This window comes from Rhinolophus sinicus, chromosome 16 (genome assembly GCF_057876585.1).
Source record: "Rhinolophus sinicus isolate RSI-liver-muscle chromosome 16, RSI-T2T, whole genome shotgun sequence".
In the NCBI taxonomy this organism is placed as follows: domain Eukaryota; kingdom Metazoa; phylum Chordata; class Mammalia; order Chiroptera; family Rhinolophidae; genus Rhinolophus; species Rhinolophus sinicus.
Genome location: NC_142516.1, coordinates 45,013,429 through 45,035,548, shown reverse-complemented (window position 1 = coordinate 45,035,548; position 22,120 = coordinate 45,013,429). Strand labels below are relative to the sequence as shown.

At 35.9% G+C, this 22,120-nt stretch overlaps 1 protein-coding gene across 8 annotated transcripts in view; it reads left to right on the top strand.

Moving 5' to 3' along the window:
• Positions 1–4,866, top strand: part of TMC1 (transmembrane channel like 1) — a 242,620-nt gene extending 237,754 nt beyond the window's left edge. For 6 of the 8 annotated variants that reach the window (XM_074330566.2, XM_074330565.2, XM_088793260.1 and 3 more), the window contains one exon: positions 3,271–3,486. In XM_074330566.2, coding sequence (XP_074186667.1) covers positions 3,271–3,293 — 23 coding nt within the window. In that variant the 3' untranslated portion in view covers positions 3,294–3,486. Of the gene's footprint in view, positions 1–3,270 lie in introns of all 8 variants that reach the window. The other 2 variants (XM_019736715.3, XM_088793258.1) reach the window with 1 other exon arrangement.
• Positions 4,867–22,120: the final 17,254 nt, after the last annotated feature.

Below are 22,120 nucleotides of genomic sequence, written 5' to 3'. Positions count from 1 at the left end.
GATTGTTTTGGCTATTTGGAGTCTTGTGTGGTTCCATATAAACTTTAGGATTTATTTTTCTGTTTTTGTGAAAAATGCCATTAGAATTTTGATAGGGACTGCACTGAATTTGTAGATTGATTTGGGTAGTATTAACATTTCCACAATATCAATTCTTCTAATCCATTAACATAGAATATTTTTTCATTTATTTGTGTCTTCTTTAATTTCTGTCATTAATGTTTTATAGTTTGCAGTGTACAGATATTTCAATTCCTTGGTTAAATTTAATCCCTGAGTATTTTATTATTTTTGATGCTAGTACAAATGATACTGTTTTCTTAATTTCTCTATTTCTCTTTTTCTGATAGTTTGTTGTTAGTATATAAAAATGCAAATGATATTTGTATACTGATTTTATATCTTACAGTTTTACTGAATTCGTTTTAGTATATGGGCTGTCGAAGCGAGAACATTTTTACTGAATTCATTTATTAGTTCCAACAGTTTTTTGGTGGAGTCTTTAGGCTTTTCTATATATAATATTATGTCATCTGCAAACAGAGACAATTTTACTTCTTCCTTTCTGATTTGGATGACTTTTGTTTCTTTTTCTATCCTAATTGATCTGGCTAAGACTTCTGGTATTATGCTATTAATAAATAAAAGTGGTGAAAGTGGGGATCCTTGTCTTATTCCTTATCTTAAAGGAAAAACTTTCAACTTTTTACTGTTGAATATGTTAGCAATGGACTTGTCCTATGTGGCATTTATTTTGTTGAGGTATGTCCTTTCTATGCCTAATTTGTTGAGAGTTTTTATCATGAAAGGAATTTGAATTTTGTCCAGTGCTTTTTCTGAATATATTGAGGTGATCATATGATTTGTATGCTTCATTTTGTTAATGTGGTATATTACATTTATTGATTTACAATATTCATTTCTTAATTTGTTGAGCCATTCTTGCATCCCAGAAATAAATCCCACTTGATCGTGGTGTATGATCCTTTTAACATACTGTTGAATTCAGTTTGCTAATATTTTGTTGAGGATTCAGGGAATATTAGCCTATAATTTTCTTTCCAGTAGTATCCTTGTCTGGCTTTGGAATCAGGGTAATGCTGGCCTTGTCTCCTCTTTAATTTTTTAGAAGAGTTTGAGATAGATCCGTATTATTCTTCTTTAGATGTTCGGTAGGACTCACCAGTGAAGCCATTTGTTCCTGGACTTTTCTTTGTTGGAAGGTTTTTGATTACAGATTCAATCTTCTTATTAGTAATTGGTCTATTCAGGTTTTCTATTTTTTGATGATTCAATCTTGTTAGGTTGTAAGAGTCTAGGAATTTATTCACTTTTTTTCTGGTTATCTTATTTGTTGGCATATAGTTCATAATGGTTTCTATGATCATTAATATTTTTGTTATCAGCTGTAATGTCTTCCCTTCATTTTAATTTTATTTGAGTCCTCTCTCTTTTTTCTTTAGTCCACCTAAAGTTGTTGTCAATTTTGTTTATATTTTCAAAAAAACAGCTTTATTGATCTGTTTTTAGTTTTATTAATCTTTTTTATTGTCCTTTCAGTCTTTATTTTTACCATGTATATGTTTATCATTTCACAACTCTCTTTACTGTTGTTTTATTTTATTTATTTTGTATCTTTTAACAAGAGGCATTTTTAGTCTTTATTTCTAACCTGCTCTTTTTCATTTCTTTCCTTCTGCTAACTTTAGACTTAGTATGTTCTTCTTTTTTCTAATTCTTTGAGTATGAAGTTAGGTTGTTTATATGGTATCTTTTTTTTTCTTCCATAATGTAAGTGTTTATCATTATAAATTCCCTCTTGGAACTGCTCTTGCTATATTCCATAAGTTTTAGTATGTTGTCTTTCCATTTTCATTTGTCTGAAGGTAGTTTTTGATTTTCCTTTTTATTTCTTCTTTTACCCATTGGTTGTTAAGAAGCGTGTTGTTTGTGAATTTTCCAGTTTTCCAGTTTTCTTGTAATTGATTTTTAGTTTCATACTAGTATGGTTGGAAAAGATGTTTGAAATGATATAAATGTTCTTAAATTTATTAAGATTTGTGTTGTGGCCTAACATATGATATATCTGGGAGAAGATTTTATCTGTCTGAGAAGAACGTGTATTATGCTGTTGGATGAAATGTTCTGTATATGTCTGTTAAGTCAATCTGGTTTAATGTGGAGTTTAATTGCAATGTTTCCCTATGGATTTTCTGTCTGGATCTATTGTTAAAAGTAAGGTATTGAAGTCCCCTGCTCTTATTCTATTACTGTCTATTTCTCCCTTCAGATGTTAATATTTGCTTTATATATTTACATAAATATATAAATATTCTGATGTTGGGTATATAAATTTACAATTGCTATATCCTCTTGGTGAATTGTCCCCTTTATCAATATATAATGGTCTTTTTTGTCTCCTGTTATAGTTTTTGGCTTAAAATCTATTTTGTCTGATATAAGTATAGCTATCCCTGCCTTTTGCTTTTTTTTTTTATCCCTGCCTTTGGTTTTTGTTTGCATATAATATGTTTTTCCATACCTTCACTTTTAGTCTATATGTGTCCTTAAAGCCAAAATGAGTCTCTTGTAAGTACCAAAAAGTTGGAATCATGTATGTCACGTGTATCTGCTGTGCTTTTGTATTTGTTCTGAATTGTGACTATAATTTAACATTATCCAATTAGTGTTTAGAGTGGTGAGTGAAAAGTTCTGACTTCTTGATCTGAATTCTAGTTAAGGCTTATTGCTATCTTTATTGTTTTAAATAATGATATAATGCTATAGCATGCTACTTATTTGACATTTTCCCATAATTTTTCCTTAAAAATACATACAACCTTTGTGAAGGCAGAAACTATATTCATAGTTGTTAAGCCAGGAGTTAATACAGAACATAACAGCCACTCAGTAAATCTCTACCAAATATCTGCTGGACAATGAGAAATTCTTTTTTTTTAAATGAGGAATTATTTCATTGGTAATATGAAAGGAATTAATTTCTATATTAATTACATATGCAGTAATGAATAAATGTTACAAAAAGAACAGAACTTTCATTCTCCTATCTTTAGAATTTGTAAGAATTTTGTAAAATAAGAAATAAAGTATATTTTGAATATAGAAACTCAATCTGGGGCACATTTGGAAGATACAGATTTCAGGGTACCTCATTCAGAACAATTAAGCACACTGAAAGCAAAATTTTTATTTGCTTTTTATCTTAGTTATTTGTGTGTTTGTTTGTTTGTTTTTGTTTGTTTTGAACAGCTGCAGCTGCTGGTGGCCAGTAACTTTCATGGATGTGCTGGGGCCTCAGAAGTACTCCTTGCCTTGCTGTTTAAAAACAATGACTTATGTGAAGGCCCAGAGAACAAGCATTATGCTATTCCCGTCCTAACCCTGATGGATTATCAAGGTCGTACTGGTCGATAAGGCATCACCAGTTAGACAAGAAGGATCTCCACCATTTTCAAATTAAGGATTTATTCTCTCCCCTGACCCATTTTCTTGACATTTTTCTCTTAACAAATTGAGTTTAAAAGAGGGTTTAATTCAGCAATATGGGTTCCTCGTTTAGTTAATGGGCTCATTTTAAAACCTTTGGCTCATTATGGACTTTCATTTTATACACTTCTGCCTTCGTTTCCTTGGCCTGGGAGCAGGACTACTTTGCACTCTTTTTCCAAGTTTAGACATAGCTTCATAATTATTCATTGTAAGCCTTCATTAACTCATTTTTTGAAACCAACACCCTGTTTTCTCTCTCTCTTTTTTTTTCCTACCTGTCTCTCCATCCATGACCTCCACAAATATACACCCAAGACCTTTTCATTTGCTGCTGGATTTAGTATGAAATAAAATGTTTTTTTCTGCAGAAATATCCTAAGTGAATTAGGGGCCTGATCAGCACAGGGTTGAAGGTCTCTGACATTGAGGAGGTGCATGGGTCTTGGATAACTCTATTATTTATGAGTTTTTTGTTTGTTTAAATTACACTATAAGTGATTGCTATTTCATCATAGTCTGATCGTTTGACCTACAATGGTCATATATCTTGAGCTTAGATTCTCATATTCTATATTTTTTCTTTGCTTTTTATTAAGATTAGGAAAACACACACTTTTATGGGAGGGCGGGGGGCTTCAGTTTATAGATGTGTTTAAGCATTATTATTTATTTAAAGTTTAAATTGACTTTGAATAGTAACAGTTAATGCCCTTAGCCAGCCTTGATGTGTGACTTCAGTTACATCTCCTAACTCATAATGTCCTTTTCCAGAGGTAAGCCAATTTGCCTGCCATTCCCTGCAAATGACTTGCTGATTTTTATTACCCTGTCTTTGAGTTTCTTCTTCTTTTCGATCTTCAACTGGCCATAGAATGATCACCCTGTTCCTACACCAATCCATGTGCTATTTACTTCCTTCATAACCAAATTCAAGACTTACTGCCTCTGGTCAAATTTTCCAGATTAGCCTTCATTCCCAATCATATCATTCCCTTGATAGACTTTATTATTTTATTGATTTTCCTGTGATTTGTAAGGGTTCTTTATTGTTTCTTGTATGTATTGATTATCTTTCCTATCCAGATCATAAGCTTCCTATGAACAGAGATCGTAACTTCTAATTCCTTTGTATGCCTTGTATCGTGCTGAGCATAGGTAGGCGCTGAATAAATGCTTGTTAATTAAATTGAATCAATTTAACTTACAGCAGTTGCACTGTGAAACAAAAGCTTCTGTTATCTGCATGAACATATTATTGTGATGTAAGAAATGGAATTATCTGTTGATATGCTGACTTTATTGTCTCAGATTATAATGAACATGAGTAAATAAAGCTAGTGCTTATTTCTGCTTGTATCATTTCTGCACTGTGTAGTAATAAGATTAGATAATTGGTTTATACATGTTGCCAAATTTACAATGTGAATTACACTGCCTTGCTCTTGACCTGTTTTATAAGGAGGATGATAATAGATGGCAAACAGTCCCCCAAGGTCTTCATCTCCTAAAGACAATGTACTTTTTGAACAAATGCTCATGGTATAAGCATTCAGACATGATAAGATAAGTTTCAGTTTTTCTATACATTAAAAAAAACAAGTTGGATTTTAATTTCACATAAATACCCACCTGATTTAAGTTAAGCAGTTTTCAAAATTTTAACTCTTTCAGTTTCCAGAGAGCTGTTGAAAATATTCCCATACTACCACATGGACACATATCTGAAACAGTGAATGCCACTTCCAAAACTGTTTTACAACTATTCAGAAAATAGCCTTGCACTAGAAGGGCTCTTATTGTCTTTGGTTTATTTATATGTTTTATTTTTATATCATTATTTCCATATCTAAAGATCAAAGTCATAGGAACATTTTAGAGAGCAAATAAACAAACAAACTGGACTTCATCTTTTATTCTTTTTGAGATAAATACAAAATAAATTTTGACAAATATATACAAAAACTAAATTTACTTATCTGAAGAGCTTCACCATTCATTTGAAAAACTGTAGTTCAGCACATTCTTTGAGTTTTCTCCTTTGGCTTCTGAGAAGACCATGTGGCTTTAACCATATCATGAGTTTTACATTAACAAAACTTTGATCTGAACTTTGTTTTCTTATCCTGATGGATTGCTACAAACACCAGAGCCAGAATTCACCCTGGACAGGTCTGGAAATGTATTGGTGACTCAAGTCTTATTGTATGGTGAAATGTGGTTTCCTTAGTTGCCTTAGAGGTACAGCCTTTGCTGTCTTCATTCCTCAGTGGAGTAGTTGATAAGAAGAGATTTTGCATCAGTTTCCCTGCTTAGTACACCAATGCCCTTTGTGAACTGGAACTCTGCCTTTAATCCAGTCAACTTGGATGAAACTTGGACTATTTCACTTTGCTTTATTAGCCTTTTCCCAAAAGTGTATGTGTAGATTGTGGGGGAGTAGGCTGGTAATAAACACTGGAACCACACTGGGTACATGATTATTAGAAACCACGATGAGGCCTGTGCACATTCATCCATTTGATAAACATTTATCAAACACTGTGTGTCAAACATTTATCAAACATATGTATCCCAGATATCACCTGCTCTCTAGATTTTCTTCCACTGTTTTGCCCCACCTACCATACTGATCTCTGGTTTCTAGTATCTTCCAGAATAATACTAGAATTTGCAAAACTGTTTTGGAATTGAACAAAATCAATACTACCTTCCCATGTAGGGCAAAACTGTACCTTTCTTTAAAATGACAAAGATATTACAGTACACTATCAGATAGAAATTGGAAAAGAAATTTGCTCTCTCTTATTCTCTGCCAAGTGCTTGACAGTATATATCAAGCAAAATTCAGATATTTATCCTCACCTTTTGCAGTCCTCTTCCAAAGTTAAGATGTTTCGATGGACAAATAATCCCGAACCTCAGAATTGGCATCACAAGCTTAGTGAATGGGACGCATGCAATGGAAAACCAAGTTCCTGTGGAGAAAACTATGGGAGTGTTTCTGATGGGAAACTGATGAGATGAGGGCGGGGTGGGAGTTTGATAACTTTTATTACCTCCCTTGAGTCAAAAATATGGGCCTAAATAATAGCCATTTATAACTTTCTTTTTCCTTGTTTGGTTTACAAAGATGAGAGTATCTCTACAATTTATTTGTAAGGAAACATATGCCAAAATAATAAGTAAACAGACTTCAAAAGCAAGAAACTTAATGAAATTGGCACATGTTCCCAGCTTTCAATGAAGATATGCATTTGATGTTTTGGAAGAGATAGTGAAAATTAAGCATATTTTAAAAATAAACTACTGTCATAGTCTTTATTTACATCTACTTCCTACAAGAAGGAAATGCTATCATATGATGGTGACAGGAGTTCTCAAGTTCCTATATGAGATTTCTTTTTCTCTAAGTTTTCTTGTAATGTATCACCTTGGGTACTTGGCCTTGGAAGGTCCAGCTACCTTTCTCGGGATAGGTCTTGGTGAATTAATAATTTTGAATAATGCAAAAATGTGTATATTAAATATCTGAACTTTTCTGGGAACTTAGATATTATATAATACATATCTTCATATATACCAAGAAGCATTCATATAAATCCTTACGGTTAGTTTAAAAACTTATAATGGTGGTACATCTTCATCACAGCAAATTTAGAAAATTTTAATAGACTAAGAAAGTAAAAGGACCTCATAATTCTACCACCCAGAATAACTTCTGTTAACATTTTTTTTTTTTTTTCAGATTCATACAGAGACTCAATAAAATATTTTGGATCATAAAGTATATTTAGTTTTTATTCTTTCTTATTTAACATTTTCTCATAAAAATTACTTCAGGATATTTTTCAATGGCTATAAAATATTCTCTAGTGTTAATACAGCAAAATTAGTTGAACTATTTTACTCTGGTACATTTAGATTGATTATTTAAAGATTAAATATTAAATTTGGGTCCTTTTAGAACACATCTTTTTGCAAAAACATTAACTTGTTAGTGTATATATTTGAAGACAGTTTGGGTGTATTTATTGGTACAACTATTTTTTATACTGAAAAATGTATTTCCTAATTCAGAGTAATTACTTTTAAATGTCACTAAAATTTTCTCCTGATACTGTTTTCCTTGTGGTCATATAAAGCTTTTTTAAGGAACTATCTCATTCTTTTTTCAGAGTTTTAAGGTTAGAAAAATATGTAAAATTATTTTGGAAGCCAAATTTCACATGCTACATCAAATTAAGTCTCATCCACATATGCTAAAGCAATCTAAAGTGCCACCTGCAATATTAACTGTTTTTTTCCTATTTTATTTGATTTACTAAAAACTTGGTCATAATTATTGAATTTATATTATGATTTTGTTATTAAAATAACTGGTCTAAAGTTATTTCTTCAAATTGAAGAAGACAAGTAGAATTCCTGGTATTTTATTAGAAGTTTAGTTTTTGTGTTGCTGCTACTGCTAAGGGCCATGTTTCTCAGATTACCATCACTTTTCAAAAGAAAAGCCTGGATGCGTGATCTTGGCATCTTATCCATTGCTGGTAGGATACCAGTTACATTCCTTCTAGATCGCACACTTTGCATTATATATAAACTAAGAGAAACTCCCTAAATCCAAATGAAGCCATAGAACATTCCATAATGTAGCAAATTAATAATGGGTCATGTCAAACGGATCATGCCATATCCAAATGTTTCCAGCTCAAATTTGGAGGGTGACTTAATTCTGAAAGCCCTGACTGATCATTTGAAGACTTCACCATACATTTTTGGGGAAAAATACAGTCTTAAAAGCAGATTAGACTTCCTATGCTCCATATAAAACTGTAAAATGGTAACTCTCCATGAATCACCTGAGAATAACAGATTAGGCTCATCAATTACTTCCTTATCACCAAAGCCATTATTAAGAGCAGACTTTTACCTGTGGAGAAAAGTCGATTACAAAGAGCTAGATAGTGTAAGACCCCGTTACAGTCCATTTTCTGAATTAGCTTTCCTTTGTAAACAAACATTCTGCACCAGCCAGAACATTATGCTTAAGTGAGTGATGAGGAAGAAGTAGAAGGGGTAATTAAAGATCATTTAGTATTTCATATAGGAAAACACATTCACCAATTTACCAGATAACTATTAGCTATTTTGGATGCCTTGATCTCCAAAGGGTAAGCAAATTCTAACTTTATTATCTCCATTGAGATAGAGTATAATTGTGTTCCTTTTACGTAGGAAGAAACTACAATAAGCACAAATTAGGTGACCTCCCCACTGCAGTAGGCAGAAACACTGTGGATCAGAATTTGGAGAGTCCTAGAAGTTGTTTCAGCTCAGAAATTTTATGTGGGAGAGGTGGACAAGACTGCTCCACGTAGCACTAGACCAAAAGAAAGCACTCCCCAGCTTTATTCTCTGTGATGATTGTTTCTACTTCAAACAGGAATACAATATTTGCAACTGAAAAAGAAAATTAGCTAATACAACTGCTGAGACCTTTGCAAAACCTTGGAATTGTTGAAGGTAGATACTGTATAAACATAGCTGGCTCGTTCTAACTTAGCATTGTTCATACCTATGTATCTGAATGACCCAGGGGGTCTTAGGGCTCAGTACTGGCCTGAAATACTGGTGAGAATGTGTCCAAATGGAGCCACAGAAAGTATCATTTGCTTTCCTTCAATGGCACAGGTTGGGAGGCACAAAATGTTATTCATTTTGTTCATCCTTTGAATTGCAGTTATGCCTTGATTTTTTGTTTACCTGTGTGGGGACAGAGTCCCAGAGAGTGGTTTCCAGGCTATTGGCCTCACATGGAAAGGTGCTGGCTCAGTTATTAGATGGCGATCAGCCATCAGCTGTAATCAAATGACCACCCGCTGTGGCTAAGGGACCATCAGCTATTACTGGTTAGCCATTAGCCACTAATATAACTGCCATAGCTACGCTAGGGATTGGTTGGCAGAGAAGCAGACAACGGATTGCAGCTAGCAAGTGGTTGGTTGGTTGGTTGGTTGGTTGGCAGAGAAGCAGATGACGGATTGTGGGTCATGTTGATCCTACTTCCTGTGTCTCGCCCGGCTGCCAGTGAGACTGGTGCAGGAAGACCACTTGTTGGGGTACTGGCGGATGTTTGCTTTTGTATCTCAACCAGCCACCATTGAGAATATAGTGGTATGACTCCCCTATCTATGGCTCCGTTGGTGTTCCTTTTTGGCGTCACCATATCCTGTGTTCTGGTACGGGGTGCGGGACCAGAGACCCCGCATGGCAACCAGTTAGTGAACCAAATATTCCCAAATATGGAAATGTTTATGCTCATTTAAAAGAGGCAAAAATTAACATATGTCATGTAACTTTAAGGAAATTGTTCAACCTCTCAAAACCTCATGTTTCTCACCTCTAAAAATGGGGATAATAAAGAGTCTTACTTCACAAAGTTTCCATTTGGGATTAAAAGACATAAAGCCGACACAGAACATGGCACCACGCCTCAGATATAGTGTTCAGCAATAGCCATGGTTGTCATTCTTGTTTTTATGGAGTTCTAAATATTTGCAGTTGTGGTATAATTAATGTTTCTGCTTGACCACATATATCAACTCTGTGAAGTAATTGAGAACACCATTGAAATGAGAATCAGCCGGAGCCTGACAGGATCATGATTGTTAGAAGAATGTTAACACAAAATATGGTGATCCCCGATATCTAATTTTAAATAAAAACAATGCTTTTAAAACACTAAACTTACATGCATGTTGCAGTCAGGGGCTTATATCTGGAAAAAGAAATCCTGCTTTGCGGTTCTCTAAACACCTGCTTATTTGCTCTATCATGTACTCCAGCCATGCAATTAACAATCTGCAATGCTGATGTGCTCATAAATTAGAGTGTGAGGCCCTATGGGTGTGCCTAGTATCTTGCAGGAATTGTACAAAATGGGCCAAATGCATAAGAACTGTGAGTCAACTGGAGCAGAGAATGTAATTGATTGAATGCTAAAATTGTAAAATGCTTTTATTTGGAGGGGGAGTTTCAAATGTTTTCCCGTATGAATATAACTCAGATTTGATCATGGAAGTTAATGGGGGAAGTAGATTCAGTACATATTTTTAGAAATGAATGTACTGCAGGTCAAACTGGTATTAATTAAGAGAAATGTTATGTAAATGTCATATTGTTATGCATGTGAGGATAATCCTGAAAAAGATCATAGATAGAGTAACAGGTCTAAAGAACAAGGCGCTTGGCTTATTGACCTCAGAATTAATAAATTTATTTGAAGTAGAATTCAAAATTGCATATGACTATGAAGTAGCCCATTGGCAGATGAAAATTAGTCTGCTGCAAAAGGAGCCATGGGCTGGAATTGTAATTGATCTCAACAGGGATATGGAATGAGTTGATTCCATGGGAAATGTTTGCCTTTAGTGGAATAATAGATAAGACCCAGTGGAAATAACCTTTTGAACGTGTATCATAGAAAAGGCTCCCTACATCTCAACTCAGCAAACTACTCGATAATTGTGAGGTCTGAGTGGTAGAGTGAAAGATCACTGGCCTGGGAGTCAGGACCAAAGTTTGAGTTCAAGTGCTATTCCTGACTAAAAGTGTAACCCTCTGGCCATGTGATTTTTTAATTATTATTAGTTTTTGACCAGGGTTAATTATTTAACCCTCCCTAAACTCAATTACCTCATCTTTGTAAAGGATTATAATCATCTCCAATCGAATTGCTGCAGAAATTACTGATGATGCTGAAAACCACTGAGCACTGGGCTTAGTACACAGCTAGGAGCTGGATAAATATTACCCCTGATTTTCCTTTTTTGTCAATGAAATACTTTTATTTGAAAAATGTTCAAATATATGGTGATGGAAGGAGAACTGACTCTGGGTGATGAACACACAATGGGATTTATAGATGATGTAATACAGAATTGTACTCCTGAAATCTATGTAATTTTACTAACAATTGTCACGCCAATAAATTTAATAAAATAAAATAAAAAAGAAAAAAATTATAAAGAGCAAAAAAAAAAAAGAAAAATGTAGTTATCTTCTTTTTAAAAATTTAGAATGACTGTAATTGATCTAATTCAGGGAGATGTATTTATCAAAAATCAATTACAAGGAAGGTTTTACTCAACTCAATTGGAAAAACCTAATCTTTTATAGGCCCAATAAGACAACTGTCCAGATTATTCTGACACATGCTTAGTTATTTTTTCGATAGGACTGTTTTAATAGCGGAGTGGATTGACAAATTTAAGAAAAGCAGCACTTAATGAATAAAAATGCATGTAAATGAGCATTAGGGTCTTAGTGTTCTACTGTCTCTGCTGCTGCTGATTACCTGTTTGACTTCCTGGAAATCATGTAACCTCTCTAAGTCTCTTGCAAGATAAGGGGGTTGCACAGTGTGATTTCTAAAATGTTTTCATATGCTCTAAACCTGAGCTGCCCAGTATGGTAACTACTAGTCACACTGACCATTGAGCAGTTGCAATATGACTGGAAATTGAGATGTGCTTTAAGTGTAAGATACACACTAGGTTTCAAAGGCTATATGAAAAAGCTAACATAAAATATCTAATTTTTCATTTTGATTGAGTGTTAGATATTATTTTGGATATATTTCATTAAATAAAATATTAAAATTGCTTTCACTTTGTTTTCCTTTAATGTAGCTACTAGGAAATTTTAAATGACACATGGCTTGCATTTGTGGCTGCATTCCATTTTTATTGGATAGTGCTGCCCCCTGGGTTTATGAAATACATTTTAGTATAGGTTTCAATTAAATTGTACAAAGAGCTGGGTTTCAGATCTGCTAGAAAACTTCTGATAAGCTGATAGAGCTGGTGGCTCCTATCCATCTGATGGAAGCAGTTGACTTGCACTGGGAGTAGAGTCCAGCGGAGATAGACAGAGACTGCAGACAGAAACTGATGGGGCAAGGTGGTGGAAGGAGAATCTGGGAGGGGTACCTGTGATGCTCCGTTGGTAGTTGGGGAATAAAGCTGGACACACCAAAGGGAAGAGAGACCTCTGCTCACCTGTGAATGGAGCATGACACCTCTGTGAACTACCATCAATTGGCAACTTGGGAAGCATGGAGGATGGCCCACTGGAAAGAACTGTGGTGTCCTCATGGCAGATATCCATGACAGGCACTTCTCAGGTATTGGTTTGGAGGAGTGAAAAGAGAATATAGAGTGAGCTTCATGGTGAATGGTTCTTTCTCTTCTTTGATAAGATCAGCTGGACTTCCATGATTCCCCCTCGTTCTCCTTTTTCTACTCTCCCTGGAAATAACACATGAGAATATACATAATCAATCAGTCTTCATTATAGGTTGGGAAACACTACCCTATATGGTACATAAATATTCGTGGGCCAGTTAGTGTCAGGCTCTGTCCTAGGCTCTGGAACCCAGAAGTGAATACAACAGATCTCTTTCCATAAGGAGGATACAGACAATAAACCATTACAAAAACAAATACACTGAATAAGCACATGCCTAAATTAAAAAAAAAACAACAACAGCATCTTCTGCTACTGATAATGACTAAGAAAAAGGTAAAATTAGGTAAATGTGGTATAGTGGCTGGGAGGGCTACTTTAGCAAAGTGATCAGGGAAGCTTGTCTGAGAAGGTGACACTGAAATTGAGACATAACTGATGAGAAAGGGACAACCAAAGGGTGCTTCTTTAAATGGTTTTGATTAAGACCTCATGGGAAGTGGGAGGGACTTCATAAAAAGTGTTTAAATTACCATTAACTAGATAGTTAGAAGCTCAACCAAAATTTGCTTGCTTTAGAGAAATAAACATCACTTAAAAAACATAGCATTGTGGAGTATAATCCATAAATGTTCTGCAACTCTATTTTTACTCTATTTAGAAAAAAAAAAATAGCAGGATTGGATAAATATAAGAAATGATGAAAATGCAGAGGCTTAAACATAAGGACTGTTTTTGACCAGGATGACAAAGCCAGGAGGTGACAAAGCTGGGAACCAGAAGAGTTCTCTATTCCATGTTTTGTGCTCTTTCAACTACACTGGAACCTTTTGCTATATATGTACTTCCTGCTTTAACAGGGATCACAAAACCAGAAGCTACGGTAACAGCAACCAAGAGCTCCTTCAAATAAACAGGTCTCTTTTGCGCATTCTGAAACCATTTTTTCAGGGCTTCCCTGGTCTTTTTCTTCTTTGAAAAAATTTTTTTTCTTCCGGTCACGAAGACATATTTACGCTTATTCTGCACAAAGAATCTGAGATTTGAGTTCCACTTTTAAAATGTACTGTCACTAGAGGGAGCTCTAACTTTTTTCTGAAGTTACATGAAGTTAATACTAATCTGCAACAATGAAAATATTATCCTATGATATTTTAGGTTACATTTTTCTGCTGAGATTGCCTCTATGGCTTGATTTTTGTTAAGAATTGTTTCACTAACTGTAAAAACAGACAGTAAACGCCCCTAAAACACAGGCTCTGGGCGCTTTGCGTGGATTCATTCACGTTGTCCTCATGCCAGTCTTTGAGGTGGTATGAAGGGTCTCCCATCTTGCCCATAAGGTCGTGTAGGCAGAGAAGCTGTAGTGACAAGGATAATGGCACTGGAGCTGGGCCAGTCTCATCTCCTAGGTTATGCCAGATTGTTATGGCACAGGTTTCATGGCCTTATTTTAGCGTTTTAACTTCTCCTTCCCAGTCTTCTCTTTCTCTTCCTCCTCCCCCCTCCTCCCTTAATGTTTCCTACCCCCATCATCATTTCACAGCTACTTGTTTATGTGTCTGTTTACACTGTTAGAGTTTGAGCTCCTGGAGGCCAGAAGCCAAAACTCCTCACAATGCCAGTTCTGCAAATAACATAGGGGGAAGTGCTGTGGATCCATGGCGAAGAGAATGGACTCCAGAGTCCAAGGTCCGTAGGTCCATGTGGCATCCCAGCTCTGCCACGCATTAACCTCATGCCCTGGGGAAAGACACTGTCTCATCGCCTTAGTATACACCCCTTTAAGTACCTGGAGAGTACTTCCCCCATGAAGTTTGGTGAGGGGTGGTTGAGGTAAAGTCTGTAAAGTACTCTATGCAAGGTCTGGCATATGGAACTCCATATGTTATGGAAAGTGTTACAGCAGACATTTGATGTGGATGAATCATGTTGAATTGACATTCCAGGGATTCAAACTGTGACATGAACTGTTTTTCTTATATCTGATGAGTCCCTCTGAGTCTCCTATTTAACGTATGCTAAGATAATTTGCACAATATCCCTGAAAAAAAATTTTTTCCCATTAAAGCTGATTCTTTTATTGTCATTGTAGACTTTATTTGTAGAGGAATTTTTACATTGCACAAAGTGAAAATACCATACAATTTAAGATTAGACATTTTCTGTCTTAAAATTTCTTCTAACTGTTCCCCACCACCACTAGGAATTGACCAAATTTCTCAGTAAAGTCCCAGCCTTCTGGGACGGATTCCTCTCTTTGCTTCTTTAAGACACAATTCCATCTTAATTTCTCATAACACTTTTTCAGAACAATTTAATTTTCCACTCCATTATTCACTTCCAGGCATACTTCTCAGAACCAAAACCTAATTGAGGAACTTTGCTGAAAAAGTGTCATCTGCCCTGGATCTTACTCTTTGACAATACAGAAGAAGTAGTAAAAAAATAAGAAATCTTAGGTTTATTCTCTTATTCATAGTAAGTAGAAGGAACCAGGGTGGAGAATTTTTATCCCCATTAATATGATTTATGTACCTTATCCAAACCTTTATTTATTTATTTTTAAGATTTTTATTAAAAATATAGCTAATATACAATATTTTAATAGTTTCAGGGGTACACCATAGTTATTCAACATTTATATACATAAAGAAGTGATAACCGTGATAAGTCCAGCAACCATCTGACAATGTACCATGCTCACAATATTATTGACTATATTCCCCATGGTATACATTACATCCCCATGAGTTATTTGTTTTATACCTGGAAATTTGAACCTCTTATTCCCCTTCACCTTTTCCCCCCCTTTTTTAATTTTTCAATTACAGTTGACATTCGATAGTATTTTATATTAATTTCAGGTGTACAGCATATGGTTAGACATTTATATAATTTAAGAAGTGAGCCCTTTGACTAGTCTGGTACGCACCTAGCACTATATGTAGTTATTACCGTATCATTGACTATATTCCCTGTGCTTTACTTCCCCATGACTATTTTTGTAAATACCAATTTGTACCTTCAGCTTTTTCATCCTGTCCCCAACCCTCTCCCATCTATCATTCCAACATATCTAGTACCCATCTCACACATAGTTATTACAATATGATTGACTATATTCCTTCTGCTATACCCTACATCCCCATAATTACTACCCTGTTTCCCCGAAAATAAGACCTAGCCGGACAATCATCTCTACTGCATCTTTTAGAGCAAAAATTAATATAAGACCTGGTCTTATATAAGATCTGGTATTTATTATACTATATTATATTATTATATTATATTATATTATTATATTATATAATTTTTGCTCCAAAAGATGCAGTAGAGCTGATTGTCCAGATAGGTCTCATTTTGGGGGAAACACGGTATTTAACAACAAATTTGTACTTCTTAATCCCTTTCCCCATTTACACGCACACCCCCAATCCCCTTCCATCTGGCAACCATCAAAATGTTTTCTGTGTCTATGAGTTTGTTTCTGTTTTTTTTTATTGTTGTTGTTTATTTTGTTCTTTAGATTCTACATATAAGCGAAATCACATTTCGTCTGTCTTTCTCTGTCTGACACTCCACTCAGCACAATACCTTCCAGGTCCATCGATGTTGCCCCAGATGGCAAGAACACATTCCCTTCCATGGCTGAGCAATATTCCATTGTATATATGTACCACCTACTCTTTATCCATTCATCCATCGATGGACACCCAGGCTGCCTCCGCATCTTGGCCATTGTAAACAATGTTGCAATGAACATATGGATTGACAGGTACCCTTGAAGTAGCATTTTAGTTTTTCAGGTAAATACCCATAAGTGGGATTACTGGGTTCTTCTTTGTCTCTTATCTTCTTTGTTTTAAAGTCTATTTTGTCTGGTATAAGTATTGTTACCCCAGCTTTTTTTGTTTTTTCATTTCCATTTTCTTCAATAACTTTTTCCATCCCTTTACTTTCTGTCTGTGTGTGTCTTTCAATCTGAAGTGAGTCTCTTATAGTCAGTATATGTAAAGGTCTTGTTTTCTTATGCATTCAACCACCCTATGTCTTTTGACTGGAGCATTTAATCCATTCACATGTAAAGTAATTGTTGATAGATATGTAGCTATTGCTATTTATTATTCATAATTTTGATTCATTTTTATTTTATTTTTTTCTATCTTAAAGAAGTCCCTCTAAGATTCCTTCTAATACTGGTTTGGTGGCGATGAACTCCTTTGCTTTTTCTTGTCTGGGAAGCTCTTTATTTGTCCTTCAATTTTAAATGATAGCTTTGCTCGATAGAGTACCCTTGGGTGTAAGTCCGGCTTTTCACACATTGAATATTTTGTGCTAATCCCTTCTGGCCTGCAAAGTTTCTGTTGAGAAATCAGCTGACAGTTTTATGGGAGCTCCCTTATAAGTTACTAGTTGCCTTTCTCTTGCTGCTTTTAGGATTCCTCTCTTTGACTTTCACCTTTGCCATTTTAATTATAATGTGTCTTGGTGTGGGCCTGTTTGGGTTCATCTTGTTTGGGACTCTCTGCACTTCCTGAACTTGTATGTCTATTACCTTCACCAGGTTAGGAGATTTTTCAGTCATTATTGATTCAACTAGGTTCCTGATTCCTTGCTTTCTCTTTTTTCCTTTTGGTACCCCTATGATGCAGTTGTTCACTGCCTGTAATAAAGTTGGAGGCATGTGGAAGAGGCCACACTGCAAACCGAGGATGGCTGCCACCAGTACCGGACCTGGGGTAGCTCCGTGAAAAGCCGGGACACCCTGAGACATGCTGCCACCTGCTGGCTCCCTTAAGGTTCAGCCACAGATAAAGCCTTGTGCAGTATGCAAATTGGGTGAGGCAAGGTCTGAGGGAGTCGTTAGAGTGGGAAGAATCACCAGGTTAATGTAGACTCTAGTTTGGTGCCAGTGCTGAGCCTAGAGCTACTCAGCAAAAACCTCAGAGTACACTGAGACCAGTCACTGCCCTTGTGGGGCCCATAGATTCTGATAGTTTTCCAAAATAGAGTTCAATGTGGGCAGGGCTGGCTGCTCTTGAGAACATGCATTTGGGAGTTGGGTGGGGCAGGATCCCAACAGAGCTCACTAGGCCAATCAGATACAGATTTGGCCATGTGGGGGAGGGCTCAACACAGGAAAGATGGCGTCCACCAGCCCGCTGCAAAGGAAGGAGGACCCTTCGCAGGAAAAATGTTGACTGCTGTACAGCCCTCGCTCTGAAGCCATACACCTCAGTGTGTCCCCCGTATGCTTCCGATGCCCCCTGAGTCATCATCCCTCAGCTGGATCCTATGGTGAGTGCCTGGGAGTGAGAGAGTCTGTGTGTGGGCCGTTTAAGAGGACGTTTGTGTTTCCCGCAGCCTTCCATCCCAACCAGATGATCAGAATCCTAAGTTTTTCACAGCCAGGTATTGTGAGGACTCCTCTGCCCAGCACCAGTACTCCAGGCTGGGGAGTTTGGTGTGGGGCTGGGGTCCATTGCTCCTCTGGGGGGAATCTCCATTGCCTAGATACCCCTTCTGAGTCTCAACCACAACGCGGAGGTTTGGGGGCCATCTCTGCCCCTCCTACCAGTCTTGATGTGGCTTCTTTTTCTTTATATTGTTAATTATAAAACTTCTGTTCAGCTAGACTTCAGATGTTTCTGTGGGTTTATTATTTAGTTGTAATTTTAATATGTTCATGGAAGGAAGTAGGCATAGTGTTTTTCTGCTCCACCATCTTGGGTCTCCTCCAAAGCTGATTCTTTGTTCCCCAATTGGTTTACATTTAAAAATATAGAGATAATGTGTAGTGATTTTATCAAAGGTTATATATCAGGGTTATGATAGAGAACCTAATCTTTAATTACAACATTTTATTTATGGGAAATTTGATTAGTTTTACATAATTTTGACTTACAAGAAAGGGGCCAGTCCCAAACAAAATTGTACTCTATTCTTCTGTGAATTGTATCATCCATTAATTTAACATATTTTTATTGCATATCTACTATGGGCCAGACACTGTTCTAGTTATGGCATGCTTCCACTTTGAAAACAAAAGAGACCACAATAGTAATGTTTTCTTGCTAACTAATTGAAATCAAGTGAAAAGATGAATAATCAGAACAGGTAACTTAAGGTAGTTGTCAGTTTAGACATCTTAATAGTTTACAAAGAAACTGATGAGAATTAGTCTAAGAGGCTTCTGAGTATGGGTCCTTTCATGTTCTCTTTGGCCTGTCCTGCCTCAGATCTAAGCACTCACACTGCTGTCACTTGGTGGCAACCCACCATCTCCTCAGGCACTGACTGCTGCATGAGATGGGTGGGGACATAAGAGTGACCTCTTGGCTTGTTCCCCTGTGTCCTATCTGCCTCCTGGCTTTTACCTCTGGGTTTAGATTATTATAGGGTTTCCAAATTTCCAACAAACACTATTCTTTGGAATTAAGGAACAAAGAATCAGAATTCTCAGGAATTCTTTAAAAGTTGTCATTTAATACTTTAAAAAATACTTTATTTACATATTTTAGTAACTAGTCAGTGATCAAAATAATTTGAAAAAAATCATTTTCTCCCTTAGACTTTTATAAAGTTCAGAGGTTTTCTGTATTATTATTATGAACCAATATATTGGAACAAAATTATATATTTTAATGACATGTAGAATGATCTTTACCTGACATTGACATTTTATAATAGAAAACATTGGAAGAAACATAAAAACAAAAGTCAAATAAAAATCATTAAAAATATGTAGTTAATGTTTAAAAGGTAACAGTGTTGAATTTTAAAGTATACAAAGCATTAGTCGCTCTATTTGAGACTCTTAATCTTCATTTCATGACAAAAATTGCTTTTATTCCACACTGAAGTTTGTTCACTCACCCAAAACTACCTTTGAGTTGAGTATTAGGATTCATATTGCTTCATATAAGCTTATTTCCTTTTTAATCAATTTTGGTTTGGATTTACTTGTTGTTGAAATCAATATTGCTTTTGCTGGTTCAAATTTTAGATCAGTTTCTGATTTCCCAAGGGAGCATTCTCCAATAATATTCACATCTTCTCCTTGTATTTTCTCTCTTAAGGCATTTACAAAAAACTGTAGCCTAGACCATATATTGAAACACTGGAAAATGCCAGAAAATATTGCCAGGCAGTAATTGAGTACCATAACATTAGGATCTGCTGACAAAATTCACAGTACTGCACAGAATCACTAGTTGAAGTTGCTCATTTAAGAACTTATTTTACTTTCCGAATTTACTTCTGGTTACACCATTCATAGGATTTGTTTATACTATGAGGATAAAATCATTGATATTTATTTTATTGGCAAGAATAACTCACTTAGCAGCAGACAGTGCCCTGAACACCCACTTATAACATGACAACAACTACTGCATAGCAAGACTGATTGATTACGTCCTTCCTGTTTCTCTCCTCCTGTCCAAGTTCTTAGAGATGTTGGCGTTAACTTTCAGATGCCAAATGTCTTGCTTTCACCTAGATATCAGTGAGTTTCTTGGAACCAGTCATGTTGATTGTTAACCTCACCAAAAAATTAAGTAGTATTTCCCTTTTTCTTGATTTCTCTTGAGGTTCTGATAAGCAAAAATTTCCTGTGACATAACAAGAAAGAATTTCCACATTGAAATACTAGTGTAAGATAGCTTAAGCACTGTTCCCACCTTTCTGCTGGAACTTTCTCTTGCTTCTCTTGTTCTATGAGTTTCCTTCTATGTTGGCCTTTTGTATTCATAGGAATTCTCACAAGATCTTATTTATTCTAATATATTTCTTCTTTTTAGTATTCAACATGGCTGACTATCTTTAAAATATGTTTCCTGGTATTTCTAGGAGTTTGGTGTGAGAGGGAAAGAGTGTATCTATTCTACTATCCTGTAATGAAAGTGTAGCATTTTCATTTTCAGACTTCATCACTACAGTAAAGAAGATAAATAGATCCTTTTTATTAACAGTGTTGGAGATGAAGGAGAGAAAGGATTCCCCCGCTTTAGAGATAAATGGTGCTATACTGAGCTGTTCCTGTAGCTAGTGCCTGAGAAATTTGATCAGCAGTGGTTTAATTCTTATATTTTATCTTTATCAATATGAACCGTTCTCACTGCAATAATTGCTTTAATATTTTAATCAGTACTTCTAATTAAATGAATATTCCATTATACTGTGCTATAGAAATGACAGGCTATCTGATTAGATACAGTTTGGCTGGTATCCAAGCCCTCAGCCTGTCTTCATCAAGGTTCTCCGGAGAAACAAAACAGAACCAATAGGATATATGGTGTGTGTGTGTGTGGAATTAGCTCTCATGATTATGGAGGCTGACAAGTCTCAAGACCTGCACTCAGCAAGCTGGAGACTTAGGAGAGCTAATGATGCATTTTCAGTCTGAGTCAGAAGTCCTGAGAACCAGGAGAACCAATGGTGTAGTTCCCATCCAAAAACTGGCAGGCTTGAGACGCAGGAAGAGCCAATGTTTCAGTTCTTGTCTGAAGGAAGATAACAGATACCTCAGCTCAAGGCAGTCAGACAGGAGTAGTTCCCACTACTTGCAGGAGGATCAAGCCTTCAATTGATTAGATGAGGCCCACACACATTAAGGAAGCTGATCTTCCTTACAGTTTACTCAGTCTACAGTTTAAATGTTAATCTCATCCAGAAACAGCCTAACAGACACACCCGGAATACCTGTGGCCTAGTCAAGTTAACACATAAAATTAACCATGACAGTACTTTTGGGGATTCTGACTCTTTGTGGATTCAATGGGAAGTAGTTTCTACCAGGTGGAAGCCAAACGGACCGCATCTTCTCTGACTCTACTCTGATGCAGCCACAGGGTGGGCATGTGATCTGCATTCAGCCAGAAGGAAACTCTCTTTGATTCTCATGTGGGTAATACACTAAGACATGCCCCCATTGGGGGTCCATTGTAGAAAGCAATAATAACTGTATATACCTTGACTGAAGATTTTTGTCCTGCTGAGAGTGGAACTTTCCTTGTAATATATGTCCTCAACAGTATTATACATTTTACAAGCATGCACTATATACACATGCAGACGATTGATTATATTTCTAAAAAAGAACCAACCAAAAAGCCCAAGGTTGCAACTACAGTAAGTCCTCACTTAACGTCATCGATTGGTTCTGCAACTTTAAGCAAAACAACATATAATGAAACCAGTTTTACCATAGGCTAATTAATATAAACAAGAGTTAATTTCCTATGGCACCTCATCAATGTTACAGCGAAACAACATTATTTGAGGACCTGCTGGTATTTGGAATTTCCTTCAAGGAGATTTCAATCAAGATTAAAAAGAATGAGTGAAGGGGGGGGGGGGG